Source organism: Mesoplodon bidens, assembly GCF_964165515.1.
Source record: "Mesoplodon bidens genome assembly, chromosome: 17".
Taxonomy (NCBI): Eukaryota; Metazoa; Chordata; class Mammalia; order Artiodactyla; family Ziphiidae; genus Mesoplodon; species Mesoplodon bidens.
The window spans coordinates 63,935,481-63,957,045 of NC_138174.1; the positions used below are offsets into that span (position 1 = coordinate 63,935,481).

The 21,565-nt window shown below is 37.1% G+C and overlaps 1 protein-coding gene across 1 annotated transcript in view; it reads right to left on the reverse strand.

The window, feature by feature from the left end:
* Positions 1–21,565, reverse strand: part of UGGT2 (UDP-glucose glycoprotein glucosyltransferase 2) — a 180,283-nt gene that overhangs the window by 115,821 nt on the left and 42,897 nt on the right. Inside the window, exons 9-11 of the mRNA XM_081215000.1 lie at positions 17,260–17,359; positions 14,825–14,885; positions 2,575–2,666 (exon numbers count right to left, since the gene is read on the reverse strand). Coding sequence (XP_081071126.1) covers positions 2,575–2,666; positions 14,825–14,885; positions 17,260–17,359 — 253 coding nt within the window. The remainder of the gene's footprint in view (positions 1–2,574; positions 2,667–14,824; positions 14,886–17,259; positions 17,360–21,565) is intronic.

The window sequence follows — 21,565 nt, forward strand, 5'->3', positions numbered from 1 at the left end:
GATATCTAGCAGTCTCTACAGCATAGTAGGCATTCAGATATTAACCAAATCGAATTTTAATATTGAATTGATTTTATAATATTGAATTTTAAGGTTGCTTGCATTACAAATACATATTTAATCCAGAGGGCAAAAGAACTGTGAGCCAGACAACTTTATTAAGATATAGAAAAACTCCACAAGTGTGAACATCAAGACACCTTTGTTACCTCTATCTTTCTGGTAGTTATACTGTAGTGATATTGCTCAAGCAGGAACAGGCTGGCTATCAAAATGAGTAACATCCAGTATGTACCAGAGTCAGTTTCTTGAGCACTTGGACCTGACCAGAGTCTGGTCCATTCTGTGGCTGGGGTGACTATTAAGTAGCTCTAAGGCAAATGCATCTAAGGTCGATACATAAAGCACATTTATGGAACTCCTCAAATTTCCTCGGTCCTACCTGCCTCTTTCCCTGGTCACTGCCACTCCCTCCTACTGTCCTAGTCTCCCTGGGGGTGAGAGCTGGGCTTGGACACAGCCTGTGTGAACCTGGGCCGACCTGACACTGAGGCAGGGAGGCTCTGGCTCCTCGGGGATCAGCGGAAGAAGGGTTAGGGCGTGGGCGTGGTACCAGCTCTACAACCCAAAACGTGACAAGGGTAGGAGACAGGAAGAAAGAGAAAAAGAATTCCCCCTTCACTTTCTTTCTCCAAATCGACAATGTTAAAGTACTGGTTGCAAAGCACCTCTCTCCAGATCCAGGATATAACTTCATAGGACATTTCCTTCCTCTCATCTTTCCTGAATCATTTTCTTTCATTCATCAACCTTTTCATACTTTTTATTCTACATGCTCTGATCCTTCCTGAGAACTCCTTTCTTTGATTGTTTATTTTGTGCTAAAAATGTCAGAAGATGTAAATATCCTCACATATTTTCTTTTTTCGCCTTTAAGGGAATTATAGTAGTTTTAACTAGTGACCCGATCAACGAGGAACAAAAATGTATCACACGCGCTGCAGATTACTAATTACCAGGTGGAGGAGCCAAGGGGGCTCTATCTCTTGAATAACCTGTAGCCTTTCCAAGTTACACGTCACAATGTTCCTGTTACGAAAATTTCCCCATACACTGCCACAGAGAACTTTCCAAAATCTACCTACCATTTCTGCCCTCTTTTAAATCTATTTTCACTGTTCCTGAGCACAAATGTAATTTCTGTACTCTAAAGTTTACTGCCAGGAGCTAACAACTGCTCTTCTCTATGTGTAGTATTTAGCCTTTATATCTCAGATTAGTATTTTCCCAAGATTAGGTCCAAAAATTCAACTAAATAAAGATAAAAGCCCCACTTGAACCCTACTTCTCATGCTTCCCTGTGTTTTCCTATATATTTCCAAGGTGCTAAGAAAATGAAACAAATGAACAATTAATTTAAGTTCAATAAAAGCAAATTGAATTCAATTAAAACTGAACATCTGAACTAAAGTGTTGTGTTTACTAAATTCATTTTATATTCTAAATATGAATTTTAAAGTAGTTTTATGACTCTCTTTAAAGTAAAATAGGGCTTCCCTGGTGGCGCAGTGGTTGAGAGTCCGCCTGCCTATCCAGGGGACATGGGTTCGTGCCCTGGTCCAGGAAGATCCCACACGCTGCGGAGCGGCTAGGCCCGTGAGCCATGGCCTTTGAGCCTGCACATCCGGAGCCTGTGCTCCACAACGGGAGAGGCCACAACAGTGAGAGGCCCGAGTACTGGAAAAAAAAAAAAAAGTAAAATAAATTCAGTTTGACTTCTCTTCTGTTTGGCCCATGACTTTAATTTACAGGTCAATGGCCATGATAAATACAAGACTTTCTAATTCTGCACTAGAGCATATTTGAGGAATTTTTTTAACCTAAGGAGATAGCATCCAGCCATCTATAATTTCAAGTTTCTTTTCTGATAGACACAAGCACTTAAAATTCTTCCTGTTAGCTTCTTTACTCAGGGAAAGCATCTCATATTCCTTTCAGTTCTTTTCTGGAGCATACAGCTCCCTAGCTATTCAGCTCTGTCCCAAGAAACTTCCCTGCTAAGTGATGGACCTACTTGTCAATTAAAGACAGTTTCGAATAATAGGACAAATATAGGTCTAGGATTCAGAAACTTCAATTTTCTCATCTGAACAAATTTCTCCAAGGTCTCTTCCAGTTCTGACATTCAGAGACAATCAAGAGAATATTCTACTAAAATAACAGAGTTGTTCTGCACAAACAAAAAGATATATTTGGGGTTTCCCTGGTGGCGCAGTGGTTGAGAGTCCGCCTGCCAATGCAGGGGACACGGGTTCATGCCCCGGTCCAGGAAGATCCCACATGCCGCAGAGCGGCTGGGCCTTTGAGCCATGGCCGCTGAGCCTGCGCGTCCGGAGCCTGTGCTCCGCAACGGGAGAGGCCACAACAGTGAGAGGCCGGTGTACGGCAAAAAAAAAAAAGATATATTTGCTTTACCTTTAAAGTGATTATTTGCATTTTAACAAATACTAAAGTCAGGACAAAAGTGTACCTTCATATATAAACCATAGTTTGTATCAATAATTCAGTACTTACTTAAAAGAATCATAAGAATCCATATCAACATGAAGTCCATTTATATATAGACCAGCATCACCTGGCTGAATTTCAAATTTTTCTTGAAGATGCTGGAAATACAGAACATAGTTAACCAAGTGATATAACAATAGCTGATCTATGTCAGGAGTTGGCCAACTATTTCTATTGAGTCAGATAGTAAATATTTTAGGCTTTGCCAGCTATATCATCTCTGTTGAACCACTCAACTCTGCCCTTGTAGCACAAAAGCAGTCACAGATAATTAACAAATGAGCATGATTATGTTCCAATAAAACTTTTATATGTATAAAGACAGGCAGCAGGCCACATTTGGCCTATATGTGAGTAGTACTGCCCATATCATGATCCAAGTGATGGGAATCTTTAAACAGATTAAAGACACAATACCTGAGTATTTTGATTTTGCAGTATATGATATTAAATTTCGAATGCTACAACAATTACTTACCTATTACATTTTATACTGTGTGTGTGTGTGTGCACGCACACAAACACTTAGAATTTGATAGCTGGCACAATCCTATTGTTTGATATCCCAGAACTCAAAACCTTGGTGTATGTGTAAATATTTAGCAATCATTTATGAATTCATAAGTTTTCATTAAAGCAGTGTTTCAATGTTCGCTAACTTTTTATTAAGTAAATATTTCCCAAGTGCCTACTCAGTGCTAGAAACAACTCCAGGCACTAGAAAAAAAGGGAATGTCCTAGCCATACAGCATAGTTAGCAAGATCACGGTGAGGGAGTCAGATCTGGTAAAAATCCTAGTCTTGCTACTTACTCGTGGTAAGATTTAGGCAAATTTACTTAGTATCTTCCATAAGTCTCAGTTTCCTCATCTGTAAAATGGAATACTCACAAGTTTGTTATAAAGTTTTAATGTAATATTTATGTGTCTAGTCACATATAAAGTACTCACAAATGAAGCTTTCATTATGACTATTACCAGAGTAGGCAAATTGATTTAGGAAGAAAAACAATTTCAAAACAGTGCATTTCAATGACATCACACAATAAGTGACCTAAGAGAGATTTGTATAAATTATTCTGGAAAGACAGATGAAGCAACTAACTTGAAGAAGTTCAGAGGAGGCTTTACAGAGGTGAATTTTTCTGTATGGTTATCACTCACCATGACAGGTGAGCTACATATAGAGAGGGGAGAGGAGGAACTAAATTTGTAACAGTACAGAAAATATCTCCATTTGCTTTATGCAGAATACTGGCAAGAGATTAACATGAGAGATTCAAAGGTGAAATTCTGATTTGTCTTTAGCTACTTCTGTGTCTTTCTATCAAATAGTTACTTTTTGCTAGGAAACTTGCATTCAAACTTCAAAGTCTATAGATGTCTAGTGAATCCATTGCCTGTTTTCCCAAAATTTGCATTGAACCATCATATACATTGTCTCAAGCTCTCTCCAGCACCTCCTTTGTTTTAGGCATCACAACTAAAAGTAGAAAGCATACCAAACACTGATCTATACTAAACTATTCCCTCTATGCTAATTCCCTCAAGAATTTTTATGCCAAGCACAGAGTCTTGAACAAAAAAGATGCTCAAAACAAGGGTAATAAGTTAAACTCAGTAAACTTGATGCTGAAACAATGTCAAAGAGAGGTATGTGTATTGGAACTGGTGGTGACAAATTCTTTCTTTTCCCCTCAAAGGGGGTAGCCTTAAATCCCAGCAAACTATCCCAAGTGTATGATTAAAGGCAGCCGTTCTCAAATCAAGGAGTAAGAATTTAGTTTCTAGCAATATGATGAACCAGAGATCCTGAAATCCTTCTACTAAAAGAAAATATTTGAAATGCTAGATTAAAATATTAATATTGCCCTCTAAAAGAATGGTTTAACTTTTTAAATTAAAGATTTCACTTAAGAGTAGAGAAGAAGTGTGAATAAGAGTCCAAGGATATAACAAACACTGAAGGCCCTGCCCTGAGGAAATCTCAAGCATCCTCATCCTAGGTGGCCTAAAGTGTGAGTTTTTAAAGGTCAGTATCAGAAGGACAGGAGGCAGAGCCTTGGGCCCACCAAGGGCAGGCAGCAGGGTCAGAGATATCCTTGTGCACATAAGGAAGTGCTACACTCACAGTGACGTGAAAAGGTGACCTAGAAAACAAAATGTCCTGCAGAAACAGCATAGAAACTTGCTGAGTTCACCATGGTTCTTAATGGAGGAAGAACAGTCTTCCATAAGAATTCATGGCTTCTGGCTTATCTTCACGAGTTTGAGGCCCAATTTCACACTATTTTGAAGGTCCAAAAAATATAAACAGACTTTTAATTTGAAGTTGAATTAGGGGAATTCCCTGGTGGTCCAGTGGTTACGACTCCGTGCTTCCACCACAGGGGGCATATGTTCGATCCATGGTCAGGGAATGAAGATCCCGCATGCCCTGCGGCGTGGCAAAAAAATTTAAAAAATTAAAAAAAAAAGTGGAATTAAATTGGGAGTGCTCATGAGCTTTGAGCAGAAACAAATTCAAATCTCCATGGACAAATATGACCTCATTAAAGAAAAGAGGGAACAATGTACAGAAATGTATCCCTTTAACAACCAATGGAGCTGTGCCATTAGTTGAAACTAAAAAAAATCCAATTGATTGGATTTCAGGAGACTGGTTGAGCATTATAATGGTAAATTGGTTTATAAACTTGTCTGGAGGTCCCTATGCTGGAACTACATGCATACTGAACTTAAAATTTGGAGTCCAATCAGATGTAAATCTAATACAGGGAGGGTTTTGCTTTTTTCTGGATGAGTGATGAGAGAAACAAAGATTCTGAAAAAAATATATTTTACCGAAGAACTGTTGGAGAAGATATGCTAACCTAGGAATTTTCTCTAGAACTCCGTAAAATTTTCACACATTCTAAGTAATTAGTTGACATAATTAGAAAAGTGTGAGCTTTTATCTGAATTAGGTGTAATCTTTTAATTGGATTTTGTACTTAACTATCTGCATCTGGTTTATTATGTAATTACATAATTGAAACAATCTGTTTCACAATACCGATGCAAAAGAAGTTACCTGACCACCTGACCCCCCTCCCCATTTCCCCAACCAAAACAAATAAGTGTCATGAAATTTAATTAATATATTTAACAGCTCTTATGGTAAACAATAAGAGATACATATTGCATTGACATTGAATTTTAAATCATCTAAAGTAGATTCTGCCCAGTCTCTGAGCAAAACAACAATTATGAACTTCAAAGGGAAACTTGCTGTACTTTGGAGTTGAATCAATTTCTTCCTGAATAAAACCAAACTCAAATTCACTTATTCAACTTCAGCATAGTCATGATATTTTGGGGATAATCTTTGCATGAGTGCAAAGTCAAAACTATTCACAAAGAATTTTTGTTCTCATTCCAGCACTTTCCACCCTGTTCACCAGCCCCTACCCTTGGCCCATAGAGGTAACAAATTTTTCCCCCAAAGTTTCTGGTTTATTCTTCTGGTGTTTCTTTATACAAATATAATACAAACATATATCTTGTTTTCCCTGTTTTCTTATGCAAAATAAGACTCACCAATAGAGTGCATTATCATACATATGAATTTTTGAAATCTGCTTTCTCAGTCTAACTCTGATCTGCATTTCTCTTATTATAGAAAGATGAATCATCTTTCTGTATATTTAAAGACCACTATTATTTCTTTTTTGTGTGTAAACCCTTTGTTTACACGTTTTGCAACAGTGACATGCTTTACAGGAACTGTACTATTTGGTATGTATGGATAAGATGTTGGAGCAGTGACATACTTCCAGGGTGTTCATGTGGCCCATCCATGTTGCCTACATTAACACTGCAAGGGACATTCCACAATTTTTTGACTTTCCGATCACAATCATCCCTTTCTTCTCCAAGGCTGGAACTCCCAGTTTAGCTACCTCCCACACACTCCACGTGTTAGTGGGCAACATGGACTACGAGCCCAAACACCTGTGCCTGGGATTAGTGACGTGAAAGCCATTATTCCCTTGTCTTTCAGTGTGTTCCGAAAGGGGCAGTAAACAAGACGGCCACATACAGTGTCAAGATTAACTTACTGAATAAATTCAAGGTTCCTTGCTCAGTCATCAAAGCTTGTTTCAAAACAGTTTCACTGCTAATTCCAAGTAGATGAGAAGAAGTGGCCAAGGTGACAGCAGTGGGTGGCCCCAGCATCCCTGAGCAGGCTGGAGCACCTGGTGGCCAGCACAGATACAGGAGGTACAGTCTGTGCTGCTGTGCACACAGGGCAGAGGTCCCTACTGCTTCTTTAATTTTTCAGAGTAATCCTGGCTATTATTCCTTGTCTACTTTTTCCACATGAATTTTTAGGCTCATCTTGTCAAGTTTCAGAGGAAAAAAAAAACACTCCACGTTCCGATTATATTTACAAATTAACTTAGAACTGACTTCATTGTAATCTTCCAATACAAGATACGTCCTTCTACATGCCCTTAAGTAGATTGCCAACTTTTTCTTTATATAGGCTTTACCTACTTGTTCAGTTTATTCCTATATACTTTTTGTGTTGCTATTGTAAATGGAGTCTGTTCTTACATTATAACTTTTAACTAGTTGCTTGCAATATATGGAGCCTACTGATTTTTTTTTTTTTTTAACCAAGGTTCTTTAATGGAGAAATCAGTACCAGGTATAAAAGTTTGAGGGCATATCTCTAGTTCACATTTCACCATCTTGTCCAAAAGTCTATTTTGGAGATTTTTTTTCATTTTTGCATTGTTAAACTTTATGCCATTCCTCTGATACTACACAGTACATTCTAGATTGTTAGAATTATAGAAAAGTCTGGCAACTTCACTGCTGTGAAAATTGGAACTACAGAAATAACATTATAAAACAACTTAAAACTTTTGTTTATATAGCAGTCTTTCAAAATGTAACTGTAAAACTTTATTATTACCATAAATTGATGATAACTCCAAGTAAAGTAATAATTTAACAAAATGATAGACATAGTTTAAAATATTGAGAATTATTTTCCCTTAAAGTCACTAATATAAGTCTAGTAGGTTATGATATCCTCTCCCTCTTTCTGACATACTCCAACTGTCTTACATATGTAAATATACATAGATATTTATGTACGATGTATTTTTCTGTGTGTGTGTATATATAAAAATGTGGGTTTATGTATATGTACATATAAATATGTGAACACTTAGCTGAGGGGCCACACTTACTGAGGTGGACATTGTGCTAAGTCACTTTATATTCTCATTTAATCCTCCTAATAATCCAGTGAAATAGGTACTATTTTTTTTTTTGGATGCATAGAACTGATTAGCTTTTATTCATGTTACAAAGAGTTCTTTCCTTTACAAAAATTATCTTTCTGTCTTTTTTTTAACATCTTTATTGGAGTATAATTGCTTTACAATGGTGTGTCAGTTTCTGCTTTATAACAAAGTGAATCAGCTATACATATACATTTATCCCCATATCTCCTCCCTCTTACGTCTCCCTCCCTCCCACCTTCCCTATCCCACCCCTCTTGGTGGTCACAAAGCACCGAGCTGATCTCCCTGTGCTATGCGGCTGCTTCCCACTAGCTATCTTATTTTACGTTTGGTAGTGTATATATGTCCATGCCACTCTCTCACTTTGTCCCAGCTTACCCTTCCCCCTCCCCGTGTCCTCAAGTCCATTCTCTAGCAGGTCTGCATCTTTATTCCTGTCCTGCCCCTAGGTTCATTAGAACCATTATTTTTTTAGATTCCATATATATGTGTTACCATATGTTATTTCTTTTTCTCTTTCTGACTTCCTTCACTCTGTATGACAGACTCTAGGTCCATCCACCTCACTACAAATAACTCAATTTTGGTTCTTTTTATGGCTGAGTAATATTCCATTGTATATATGTGCCACATCTTCTTTATCCATTCATCTGTTGATGGACACTTAGGTTGCTTCCATGTCCTAGCTATTGTAAATAGAGCTGCAGTGAACATTGGGGTACATGACTCTTTTTGAATTATGGTTTTCTCAGGGTACATGCCCAGTAGTGGGATTGCTGGGTCGTATGGTAGTTCTAGTTTTAGTTTTTTAAGGAACCTCCATACTGTTCTCCATAGTGGCTGTATCAATTTACATTCCCACCAACAGTGCAAGAGGGTTCCCTTTTCTCCACACCCTCTCCAGCATTTACTGTTTGTAGATTTTTTCATGATGTCCATTCTGACTGGTGTGAGATGATATCCCCCTGTAGTTTTGATTTTCATTTCTCTAACGATTAATGATGTTGAGCATTCTTTCATGTGTTTGTTGGCAATCTGTATATCTTCTTTGGAGAAATGTCGATTTAGGTCTCCTGCTCATTTTTGGACTGGGTTGTTTGTTTTTTTGATATTGAGTTGCATGAGCTGCTTGTAAATTTTGGAGATTAATCCTTTGTCAGTTGCTTCATTTGCAAATATTTTCTCCCATTTTGAGGGTTGTCTTTTCCTCTTGTTTATGGTTTCCTTTGCTGTGCAAAAGCTTTTAAGTTTCATTAGGAGCCTATTGATTTATATATTTTAATTGTGCATTCTATTATCTTTTGCTATGGACTGAATTGTGTTGCCCCACCCCAAATCCATATGTTGAAGCCCTAAACCCCCATGAGACTGTATTTGGAGATGGGGCTTAAGGAGGTAATTAAGGTTAAATGAGGTCATAAGGGTGGCGCACTGTGTGCACACAGAGGAAAGGCCATGTGAAGACACAGCAAAAAGGCAGCTGTTGACAAGCCAGGAAGAGTCCATATCAAATACACAATTTGCTGAAACTCTGATCTGGGACTTCCAGCCTCCAGAACTGAGAGAAAATAAATTTTTGTGGTGCGAGGTCTCCTCGGGTTTCTCTCTAGTTGCGGTGTGTGGGTTTTCTCTCTCTAGTTGTGGCACATGGGCTTCAGGGCACGTGGGCTCTGTAGTTGTGGAACGCGGGGTCCCTCGTTGAGATGCATGAGCTCAATGGTTGTGGCACATGGGCTTAGCTGCCCCACTGCATGTGGTATCTTAGTTCCCCGACCAGGGATCGAACCTGGTCCCCTGCATTGGCAGGTGGATTTTTTACCACTTCACCACCAAGGGAGTCCCTTGATGTGTGTTTTATCTTCCCTTCTACTTAAGAGTAAATAGTTTTTAACTTCCAAGTGAATAAACCCTTTTTAAAAATTTTGTTATTGATTTCTAGTTTGCATTGATATTGAGAATTTTTTTTCTATTTTACCCACTTTCTGGATTTTTTGCCATTACTACTTCATAAAAACTTGAAGAAAGGCATATTTTTTCTATTACCAGGATACAAAATTTGTTATATAGCCAGAAGACCTATTATCTATACAATCATAATGTCATTTGGTCTTCTATATCTTTACTTACCATTTCACTAGTCTTAGAGAGGTAAATTATATTTCTCCTTCCATCTCCTGTAGTCTGTTTCAGGAATGTTGCTGCAGTGTTTTGATGTCAAAATATTTTAAACTGCTATTGCAGCCTTGTGAATTATAGCCCTTAGTATTATAAACGGCCATTTTTTGCTCATTAATATTTTTAGAACTGAATTTGGCTTCATGACCTTTTAAGGTCACTACCCTTAAAACACGGTATTTGCTTGGTATACCTTGGCATGTCCTTTAATTTTTGACATTTCTAAGTTACTTTAAGAGTTTTTATTTTACATACATTGTACACGCCTAATGAAACAAACTGAACATTTTTGCTAATATGTTAGTTAAGCTTATTTACATTTATTGATATCACAGACCTGGTTAGCCTCAAATGTCATTCTTTCATGCTGTATTTACTCTTTCTAGATGTATTTTTTAAATGTCTCTTTCTTTTCTTGTGCATTCAGTTCTTTTCACAGTTCGGAAGATTTAGACTTCTGTTCCTCTGGTTACTATTAAACATGTATGTTCATTTAATACCCTCAGTCGTCTCTTTCTTTAACCAACAACTAATGATTTATGTTACAAAAAATAATAAAATTAGCCTTTAGCCTCTTTCTGCTGCCTTTCCTCTTGCACAGCCCAATTTTATTCAATAGTTTTATATTCATTAGTGGTTAACTATATACTTTTAAATAAGTTCAGGCTTCCACTGCTTGACTTTTCAGCTTTAATTATATCTTTGATTCCTGAGTATTACAGTTAAGGCAATCAGCAAGTTCATTCTATTTTCTACCCCCCACCATATTTATTAGTTGCAATGTTTTATCTTTGTCAGAGTAGGTACTGTTTACATACTATACTATCACCCTGTCCCTCACTTTTTACCTTTAGTTCTACACATAAACATATTCAATGCCCAACAGGCAGTTGCTCTGCCCAAGAAGCTTCAATCAGTTCTTGGTCGGAGAAATTCCTCAGAAAGTGTTCTTGGGAGCAATATTCCCTGAATTTCTGCATGTTCAGCATTTTTGTAGCCTGTATATACATATCTTCTTGAAGGACAGTTTTTCTTTCCTTGAGTGTCTTGTAGATGGAGCTTCACTGTTTCTTGGGGTTGAATTTGTTTTTGAGAAGTCTGATGCCAATGTGATTTTCTTTCCTTATCATCTTTTTTATTAAATGCATAAATAATTAATTTCCTTTGTTCCCTATAAAGTTCAATGGCTTATATTTGACCACTCTTGGTCAATTTTCCCAAGTTACACAGGGCACCCTTTTTATTTGTGGATTTGGAACTTCTTTTATTTCAGAAAATTTTCTGATTGTAGTTTTAAGCATTCGTTCTGTCCATTTGTTTTATTCTTCTGTTTCAGGGACTCTCGTCTAGGTATATTGGATTTCCTTTACCTGGCTTTACTTTATCATCTTCTCCTGAGTCCCTTCTATTTCTTTCTTTCTTTCTTTTTTTTTTTTTTTTTTTACTATCTCTGCGTTTATTATTTCTATCCACTGTGTCTTCCACTGTGTTTTCTATAAGGTCAGTTCTCCTTTGTGCCACTTCATAACTTTAGTTTTTATTTCAGAAATGGTTTTATCTTTACTTTCTACACCTTTGCAAAGTCCTTCCAGTTCTAGTTTCCCATTCCCTTGTTGTTGCTCACCAAATCCATCACTTTAATGTTCACCAACACAATGTAAACGATTGGGTTACGAAGTCTACCCAACCCCAAACAATTCCCCACCTTGAAAGACCCACCTTAAACCACCTAAACAGAGACCCTCTCCAATCTTCTAATTGCTCTACCCTAATGTCCCCCTTTTGAGACACTAACGAGAGTCTATCAAGGTGTTGCTCTCCCTCATTGCAGCAAGTTTATTAAACTCAGCTTTGCCTGAGTAACAAGTTTCCCTGGCGGGTTTTTGTTGGGGAGCTGACAGTCTACACCAGACTCCCCCTTCCCACCTGGTTTTATTTAAATACATCTGTCTAGCCCTTTGTATGCTGTTCTCCTAGAAATAGGAGTCACTGAAGAATTTTTTTTAGAAGACTATATCAAATTTCTTAATTTCATCAAATATCTTTCCAATCACCTAGCAAGGTGACTGGCAATAGAAAAACTCACAATTCTTATTAAATTGTTCTGAAATGAGCTGTAAACCAGGGCACAAATTCTGGTTCCATCTTGTACCAATTCTGTGACCCAGAAGAAATCACTGGATCTCAGTCTATACATTAGGATATTAACAACTGCTACAATACACAGAACATCTTAACAACTACACATTGCTAAATATAGAATGTATTATAGGTAACACTTAAATACTCAAAAGTTTTCAATTCAACAAATAGTTCTGATGGAATGCTCTGTGCCAGGTACTGTGCTCATTCAAACCCCTAGGTTCAGAGTTTCCTGATTTACTCATTTCCACTAACTTTCATTCCCACTCTACTTCAGCAGCTAGCTTTGACTGTCATCCTGTGATTATGTCATCACAGTGGTTCAGCTTTGGAACTATCCCATTTGGCCCTTCCAATTATCTCTTTTATTCCCACAATATCTCCTCTTTAACCTCATGAAATTCTTCAGCCTCTGGAATCAAAACCATCACATAGAGCAAAGCTCTGATGACCAGGAACACTCCCTTTGGACTATTAACTGAGCAAAAAATAAACTGGATTATGTGATGCCACTGGTACTTTGGCATTCCTTTCTTTTCCCTCCATTTTCCTTTCCCAACCTCTCTTCCTTTCTTACTGCAAGTGGCATTATTCAAACAAACAAATACAAAAATTCTTATAAGAAAAAAATGCATTCTGCTTGAAGAATGGTAAGAGCAATTAGGAAAATTACAGAAAGGAGTAGTGCTCAGTTGTGATGGATAAGCAAGAATTTGTTAGGTGGTCAATGAGGCAAAGAACATCCCAGGTAGGGATGATGTGTTGTGGCTCCTATCACTCAGTCTCCCATGAACTGTGCATCTACTTCATTATCATCACTGTAGTTGTCTGTCATCAGCAAAACAGCTGATATTTACTGAGAGCTTACTGTCTCAGTGTAACAGGCACTGTGGATGGGCTAACCTGGCACTATCCCTAAGCCATTTCTCCTCTGCCCCCCTCAATCACTAGAAAAGTAAACACTAACTTTTCTAGTCTCCCTCACGGCTAGGAATATCCACATTACAAAATTTTGGCCAATGAGACAGAAGTCAAAGATGGCTGAAGTGTTCCAGAAAGGCTTCAGTCAGGATGAATGTGGTTTGATCTTCCTGCCTCTTTCTGCTTTGAATCCAGACAAGTAGTCTGGAGCTGTGGCAGCCATTCTGCAACCGTAAAAGAAAAAAACATGTCTATGGAAACCTACTTTGAGACTTCTGTTTTTTTTTTTTTTTTTTTTTCCACAATACGCGGGCCTCTCACTGTTGTGGCCTCTCCTGTTGCGGAGCACAGGCTCCAGATGTGCAGGCTCAGCGGCCATGGCTCACGGGCCCAGCCGCTCCGCGGCATGTGGGATCTTCCCAGACCGGGGCACGAACCCATGTCCCCTGCATCGGCAGGCGGACTCTCAACCACTGCGCCACCAGGGAAGCCCAAGACTTCTGTTTTTTTCAATATTTTAAAATTTTATTTATTTTTGGCTGCATTGGGTCTTCGTTGCTGTGCACGGGCTTTCTCTAGTTGTGGTGAGCCGGCTTCTCATTGCAGTGGCTTCTCTTGTTGCAGCGCATGGGCTCTAGGGTGTGCGGGCTTCAGTAGTTGGGGTGCATGGGCTTAGTTGCTCCACAGCATGTGGGATCTTCCTGGACCGGGGCTTGAACCCGTGTCCGCTGCACTGGCAGGCAGATTTTTTTTTTAAACATCTTTATTTAAGTATAATTGCTTACAATGGTGTGTTAGTTTCTGCTGTATAACAAAGTGAATCAGATATACATATACATTTATCCCCATTTCTCCTCCCTCTTGTACCTTCCTCCCACCCTCTCTATCCCACCCCTCTAGGTGGTCACAAAGCACGAGCTGATCTTCCTGTGCTATGCGGCTGCTTCCCACTAGCTATTTTATGTTTGGTAGTGTATATATGTCTACGCCAGTCTCTCACTTCATCCCAGCTTACCCTTCCCCCTCCCTATGTCCTCAAGTCCATTCTCTACGTCTGCATCTTTATTCCTGTCTGGCAGGTGGATTCTTAACCACTGCGCCACCAGGGAAGGGACTTCTTTTTACGTGAGAAAAATGAACTCCTACTGTTTAAGACCCTGTGTGCCTGGGATTAACATTACTTAAAGCCAAACCAGTCCTATGTAATAAAGCCAGGAACTGTTCTCAAGCACTTCCTAAGTATTAACACAGTTAGAATCATTTGGGGTCTTAAGGTAATTTAGGAGACCATTTAGCAGAATCTTATCAAACTAGTGATCAACTGTGTACTATATGTTATAGGATTCTAGTATTGTTCCAGTGGTCTAAACTTGGCTTGGTCCTCACAAGCTTTTAAGCAAAACTAATGAGAAACAGAAAAATTATCTCACAGCCTTTAGTCTCTATTTTGTGAAGAAAACCATACAGCATGGGCAGGAAATCTGGAGTATATAAGGTTAATGAGAAAGTAAGTAGGATCTATGTCAGGAAAGACTGGCTAGGATCACAAACTGTATGCTATATAAAGTAGACAATATAAAAATGGAAAAACCTGTATTGTTTTAATAATCAAAAAGTACAAGTTAACATTTTCTTTTTTGTATGAAAATTGAAGATCCAAAGTCTAAAATATAGTGCTATTAGTGTAGTAAATTTTTTAAAAAAGGAATTCAAACAAACCTTTTGATTTTCCTGTATTTCCTCCCTCATACGTTGATTTACAGCAATTCTGGTCAGAGATCTGGGAACATAAATACAGATACAATTCATTCTTCCTTAAATGTTTGGACTCATCTATGATTCAATGCAATATAATACTTTGTACGAGAAACTAAAAACTCTAAAGGCATCATGACTGAGAAGTGTACATATCCACATAGACTATTTGACAGGTGGTACTATGGCTTTCATTTGACAAGGGTATTTGATTCAGGTGGAATAGAGACTGTCAAAAGTTCATGTGCACAAACTGTACGCATTACATGCTGTCACATTTTTCAAGAATACTTGATTGAAAATGCTATTTTGTGTTGTTTTACCCATAGGGAGAAATTCTATATAAAATTACCAATGTCATTATATGTATCGCTACAAATAGGCAATTTTTGGAATATGTGTATATAAAGAATTTTGGTTAACCTGAGATCTTTACCACAGTATGTAAGTTCTAAAATACTGATAATGTTGACTTCATATATTCACTCTATAAGGGAGCTTATAACTCCCTTATAATTTAAAAACAGAGCAAAATGTATTTTAAATAAGTCTATTAATTATATTTATTTGACCTAATAACTACTAAGAATGCTTAATTAGCTATTTATCTGTCAATTTTATGCATAGAAGAAAATGATTTAAAAATTAAAGGACTGTTAATGCAAAGTTTGGCATTAAATAAAACTCAAGCAGAAGGGTGTATCTTAAAACAACCCAAAATAAGTGTGTATTACCTCCTAAAATCTGGCAGCATTTGAGATTAATTGCAACTGAAAATCTGATAATGCAAATTTTTCATTCATTTATCAAGTATTTCATTTCAATGAACATTTACTGGCTGTCTGCAGAGTGACTTTATTTTTTTTGATAAAAAAACCATTTATTAAGTCTGAACATGTATGGAGGCAAGATTTTTATCCTTGGGTATCAATTATGGTTGCACCATTGATGGAGTCTGGAGGAAACCAATTCAACTCGCTTCAACCCAAGATTCAGGAAGCATCCACAAGTTCATGGAGTAATGACTTATCAGAGAAACTGTAGAGATATGCTTAAGCCTACAATTCAGCCATTAAGCAGTATTAGCATAGTTGGCAATTTTTTTTTAATGACCAACCACAAATTAAGAGCAGAGTTTAGCCACAAAACCCCTGAAGAGTTATAATGACTTACCATCAAAACAGCTAATCAACTATCCTCCTAAAACTGAAATTATTTCACTTTATTTGATCGAGTAATTTCAAAAGCTACTGTTAGTTAACAGCAGTGTGGCTAGACATCTATGTTTATACACACATACATATTTCATGTTTTAATATACATATACTGACTTCTCAAATTCTTGATTTTGCTTAAACTAAAACTGAGAGTCATGTCAATATATTCATTTTTAATCTGTAAATAAGGTGACAAACCTCTCTATTTCCAGGGTATCATGAAAAGGTTCTTGGCATCCTGTGGCCAAACATGTACTACTTATTTATCTTACAAAGGTATTGACTGTCTAGATTCAGGATTCAGTAATTTGTGCTGTGGATAAATGTACCAAAGTGTCTGAAACAAATAGAGGCATAGTGATTATCCACTGCTTAACAAGGGATGCTGAGGGCACAGGATGCTCTCCAATTCCTCTCAGTGAAACACTATTGCTGCACCTGTCACATGTTGTATATCTTCAATATAAGCTAACTTAGCTTATATTTTACTGGTTGCTTATAATGTTATACTATTATTCCTACAAATGCATCAAAGTCTTCTTATTTTGTAAATCCTTATAAAACATGGTAACCAGAATTGTATCTACTGGTTACTTCTAGATATGGAAATGTATTACCTATTGAACTGGAAGATGCGTTTAATGTAATATTAATATTTCTGAAAGCAGTTCAATTAGATATCTTATTGGCAAAAAAGTATTCCACAAAAATATTCTATACAATTAAGACATTACTAATTGCTTGGAATCTGAAAGGGCAGGAACATGATTTGGCCATACATTGGGCATAGGTCTATTTAGAGTAATACTTTTCATCATCCTCTGTAGGGTAAAGAGAAAAGTATCCCCTTATTATATACTGCTTAAATCAGTTTTTTCTTGGATTACCATCTCTCACTGTTAACGTTTAAATAATTTTTAAAATACATTATTTTTCCTTTCCATTTGCCTCTAATTCAAGAGTTCTATTTTGTAGTATGTATACATATGCATGCACAAGCCAATATTTTGCTCTAGTTAAAAAAAACCCAATATACATAATGAAAAGAGATCCTGATCTCATAAACACTATATATAACAGAATTAACTGATATCATTATGTTAAATGAAATCAGCTATTTTCATAAAATTTATTTAATGGAAAGAGTTCTAACTATAATGAAATCAATAAACTTTAATATACCTGGCTTTTATGGGGAAGTTCTGCGAAATGTCCTTCATTAATTTTATGGCATCATAAACTGGAGTGGACATTATTTGAGAAGCTGCTTGAAAACTAAGATCTGGAAGGAAAAAAATATCATTAAGGAATCTAGCATAATGTTAGACCTTAACAGACATTTCCATGTAATTTAAATAACCCTTCTTGCCATATATTCATTATAGACACATTAACAAACACTCATATTTAGCATTATTCAAAAGTTTTAAATGAAATGGAAAGCTATTACTTACATCCAATAGGTAAGTTTTACACTTTTATGAATGAGTAATTGTCATTTAATACCAATTTTTTGTTTTCCACAAATTACAGTGGAAAGAGATATGAAAAAAGAGATATGAAAAGAAATGCTGACGCAAAGCTATCTTTTCTTAGGTTAAGTGAAACTGGCAACAAAAAGCTTTGACAAAAAGAAATAAGGGAAGGAAAAAAGAGTTTTGAAGAGCCAATTCTGAAAAGAACTTTAAGATCTAATGTGTTCATTAACTCAGTAAATATGAAACGTTCACTTTCTTTTTCAACATTTTTTACCTTTATACAACAATAAAAATAAAATCCTAAACTTGGTATGATTTTACCTGAAATGATAGTTTTCTGGAAAGAAAAGTGCGTGTGGCTTAATGTAATCAGTCTCAAGTATGACAGAAGCAGTAATCTGCATCTCATTACTTTGTCAAGAGTGAGAAATGATTTTAAAACTGAATTATTTCATTACCTAATAGTGAGGCATTTTATTTCTCTTTAACGTCTCACCAGAATTGGAATCCTAGCTTGTCAAATACTAGTCAAATGACCAGTTTATCATAGCGAGACTAGTTTTGTTTCTACCTTTTCAATGTACAGTACAGTGGCGAAACCAGCTGGAGTCAAAGCCTAGAAAAGATGTTCCCAGGGCAGCCTCCCATGGACTGGTAAAGTCTAGTAGACCAAGGTTCAAACTCCAGCTCTACATCACTTACTAGCTGAATAACTCTAAATAGAATTTCCTTAACCTACCTAAGTATGTTTCCACTCCCCAGCACTAGTGGAGCTATCAGTGCTCACTAAAATCTCCTAATTGCAAACACAATGGACTCTTTTCAGTCCTTACCTTACCAGGATCCTTCTGCCATAGGATCACTTCCTGACAAGAAAAAGTAAAACTTTCTATTCAATAAGTGGTGCTGGAAAAACTGGATGTCCACATGCAAAAGAATAAAACTGGACCCCTATTTTACACTATACACAAAAATCAACTCAAAATACACTAAAGACTTGAACTTATGACCTGAAACCATAAAACTCCTAGAAGAAAACACAAGGGGGTAACTTCCTTAGCACTGGTCTTGGCAGCAATTTTTTGGATTGGACATCAAAAACAAAGACAACAAAAGGAAAAATAAACAAGTGGTACTGTATCATACTAAAAAGTTTCTGCACAGCAAGGAAATCATCAGCAAAATGAAAAGGCAACCTATGTAATGGGGGAAAATATTTGCAAATCATTATATCTGATAAGGGGTTACTATTCAAAATATACAAGCAACTCATGTAAACTGCTACAGCCACTATTGAAAACATTACGGAGATTCCTCAAGAAATTAAACAGAACTACCATATGATCCAGCAATCCCACTTCTGGGCATATATCCAAAGGAAATGAAATCAATATCTTGAGAGATACCTGCACTCTCATGTTCACTGAAGCGTTAGTCACAATAGCCAAGGTATGTAAACCACCTAAATCTCCGTGGACGAATGGATAAAGAAACTGTGGTGTATATAAACACAATGGAATATTATTCAGCCTTAAAAAAGAAGGAAATTCTGCCATTTGCAACAATGTGGATGGACTGTGTGGGCATTATGCTAAGTAAAACAAGCCAGACAAGAAAAACAAAACAAAACAAAAAAAAAACACTACACAGCGTCACTTATACATGGAATCTAAAAAACGTCAAACTCATAAAAACAGAGAGTAGAAAAGTAGCTGTCAGAGGCTGAGGGTGGGAGAGACAGGGAAAGGCTAGTAAAAGGGTACAAACTTTCAGCTCTAAGACTGAATAAAATCGGAGGATTTAATGTGTAATATGGTGACTATAGTTGATAACATTGTATTATATAATTGAAATGTACTAAAAGAGTAGAACTTAAATGTTCTAACCTCAAAAAAAGTACCTGATACATAAGTAGGTGCTCAATACTGATGAATGAATGGGTGAATGAACAGTAAATTTACAAATAAGATCCTTTATGTGTCTTCTTATTCTCTTGCTATTAAAGGCAATTTTAAGTAACATAATTTTTAACTGGTGTGTATATATTTATGCTTTTTTAGATGAGAAAACTTAAAGTCATTACTTATATGATTGATATAACAACTTATAAAAGAGTATTTATTGTTTTGTTTTGTTTATGTATCTTTTTTTTTTTTTTTTTTTTTGGCGGTACGCGGGCCTCTCACTGTTGTGGCCTCTCCCGTTGCGGAGCACAGGCTCCAGACGCACAGGCTCAGCGGCCATGGCTCACGGGCCCAGCCGCTCCACGGCATGTGGGGTCCTCCCGGACAGGGGCACGAACCCGTGTCCCCTGCATCGGCAGGCGGACTCTCAACCACTGCGTCACCAGGGAAGCCCTATATATCTTTTTAAATTGAAGTAGAGTTGATTTTACAATGTTGTGTCCATCTCTGCTGTACAGCAAAGTGACCCAGGTATCCACATAGGTACATCCTTTTTTTGGTATTCTTTTCCATTACGGTTTATCACAGTATAGTGAATATAGTTCCCTGTGCTATACAGTAGGACCTTGTTGCTTATCCATTCTAAATGTAATAGTTTGCACCTACCAACCCCAAACTCCCATTCCATCTCTCTTCCCCCACCCTTGGCAACCACAAGTCTGATCTCTGTCTGTGAGTCTGCTTCTATTTTGTAGATAAGTTCATTTGTGCCATACTTTAGATTCCACATACAAGTGATATCATTTGGTATGTCTTTCTCTTTCTGACTTACTTAGTATGATAATCTCCAGTTGCATCCATGTTGCTGTAAATGGCATTATTTCATTCTTTTTTATGGCTGAGTAGTATTCCATTGTATACCTGTACCACATCTTCTTTATCCATTCATCTGTCAATGGACATTTAGGTTGTTTCCACGTTTTGGCTATTGTGAATAGTGCTGCTATGAACACAGGGGTGCATGTATCTTTTCGAATTACAGTCTTGTCTGGGTATATGCCCAGGAGTGGGATTGCTGGATCATATGGCAATTCTATTTTTAGGTTTCTGGAACCTCCATACTGTTTTCCATAGTGTCTACACCAACTTACATTCCCACCAACAGTGTAGGAGGGTTCCCCTTTTCTCCACACCCTCTCCAGCATTTGCTACTTTTAGACTTTTTAATGATGGCCATTCTGACCAGTGTGAGGTGGTACCTCACTGTAGTTTTGAGTTGCATTTCAAAAGAGTATTTCTTTTGAGGATAGTATATGATGAAAGACCTTGCCTGAGAGCATTTGGCTGCATGATGTTATAAACAGTACAACATAGAGGTAAAGAAAGAATTTAGGCTCTAAAATGAGAGAGACCTGCTGATTTTAGGTATCACTGATATGTGCTTTATGAGACTGGTGACTGGTGACCTCGGACTAATTATTTTGTGTGTATGTTCCTCAGTTTCATCATCTGTAAAAGCAGGATATCTATCAATACCCCATGAGTTTTTTTTTAAATTAATTAGGATGATGCATATAAAGAGCCTAATACTGTGCCAGACAAATAGTATTAGCTAATATTTTTATCACCACCAATCACCATCATCATCATGACCATGGACAACTATATTTTACTCAGGTCTGATATGACAACTAGTCTTTTAAAACTTTTTACAACATGAATGGAATTTTGCTTCACATATGCTGTTCAAAAGCCCCTGAAAATTCACTCATGAAATCAGAGAAACTGTAAATAACAAGTAAATGAATATAATATTAGCATAGTCTATTAACATCTTTTGCTTTTTTCTAAACTATTCCATACCTAGATGACTCATAAATTATTTAAGTCCTTCACTTTGCCTCTGAAATACAGATTCCCATATTTAACTGTCTTCCTGGTTTTACCACTTGGATACTTCAAAAGCAGCACGTTCAATAACAAATTTGTGATATTCCCACCCATCTTTGCCCAAATCTGGTCCTCTTTATAGTCTTCTCTTTCCAGAACATCCACCACTGTCCATCCAGCTGGGGAAACCATGAATCCAGCAGTTGTTCCTCATAT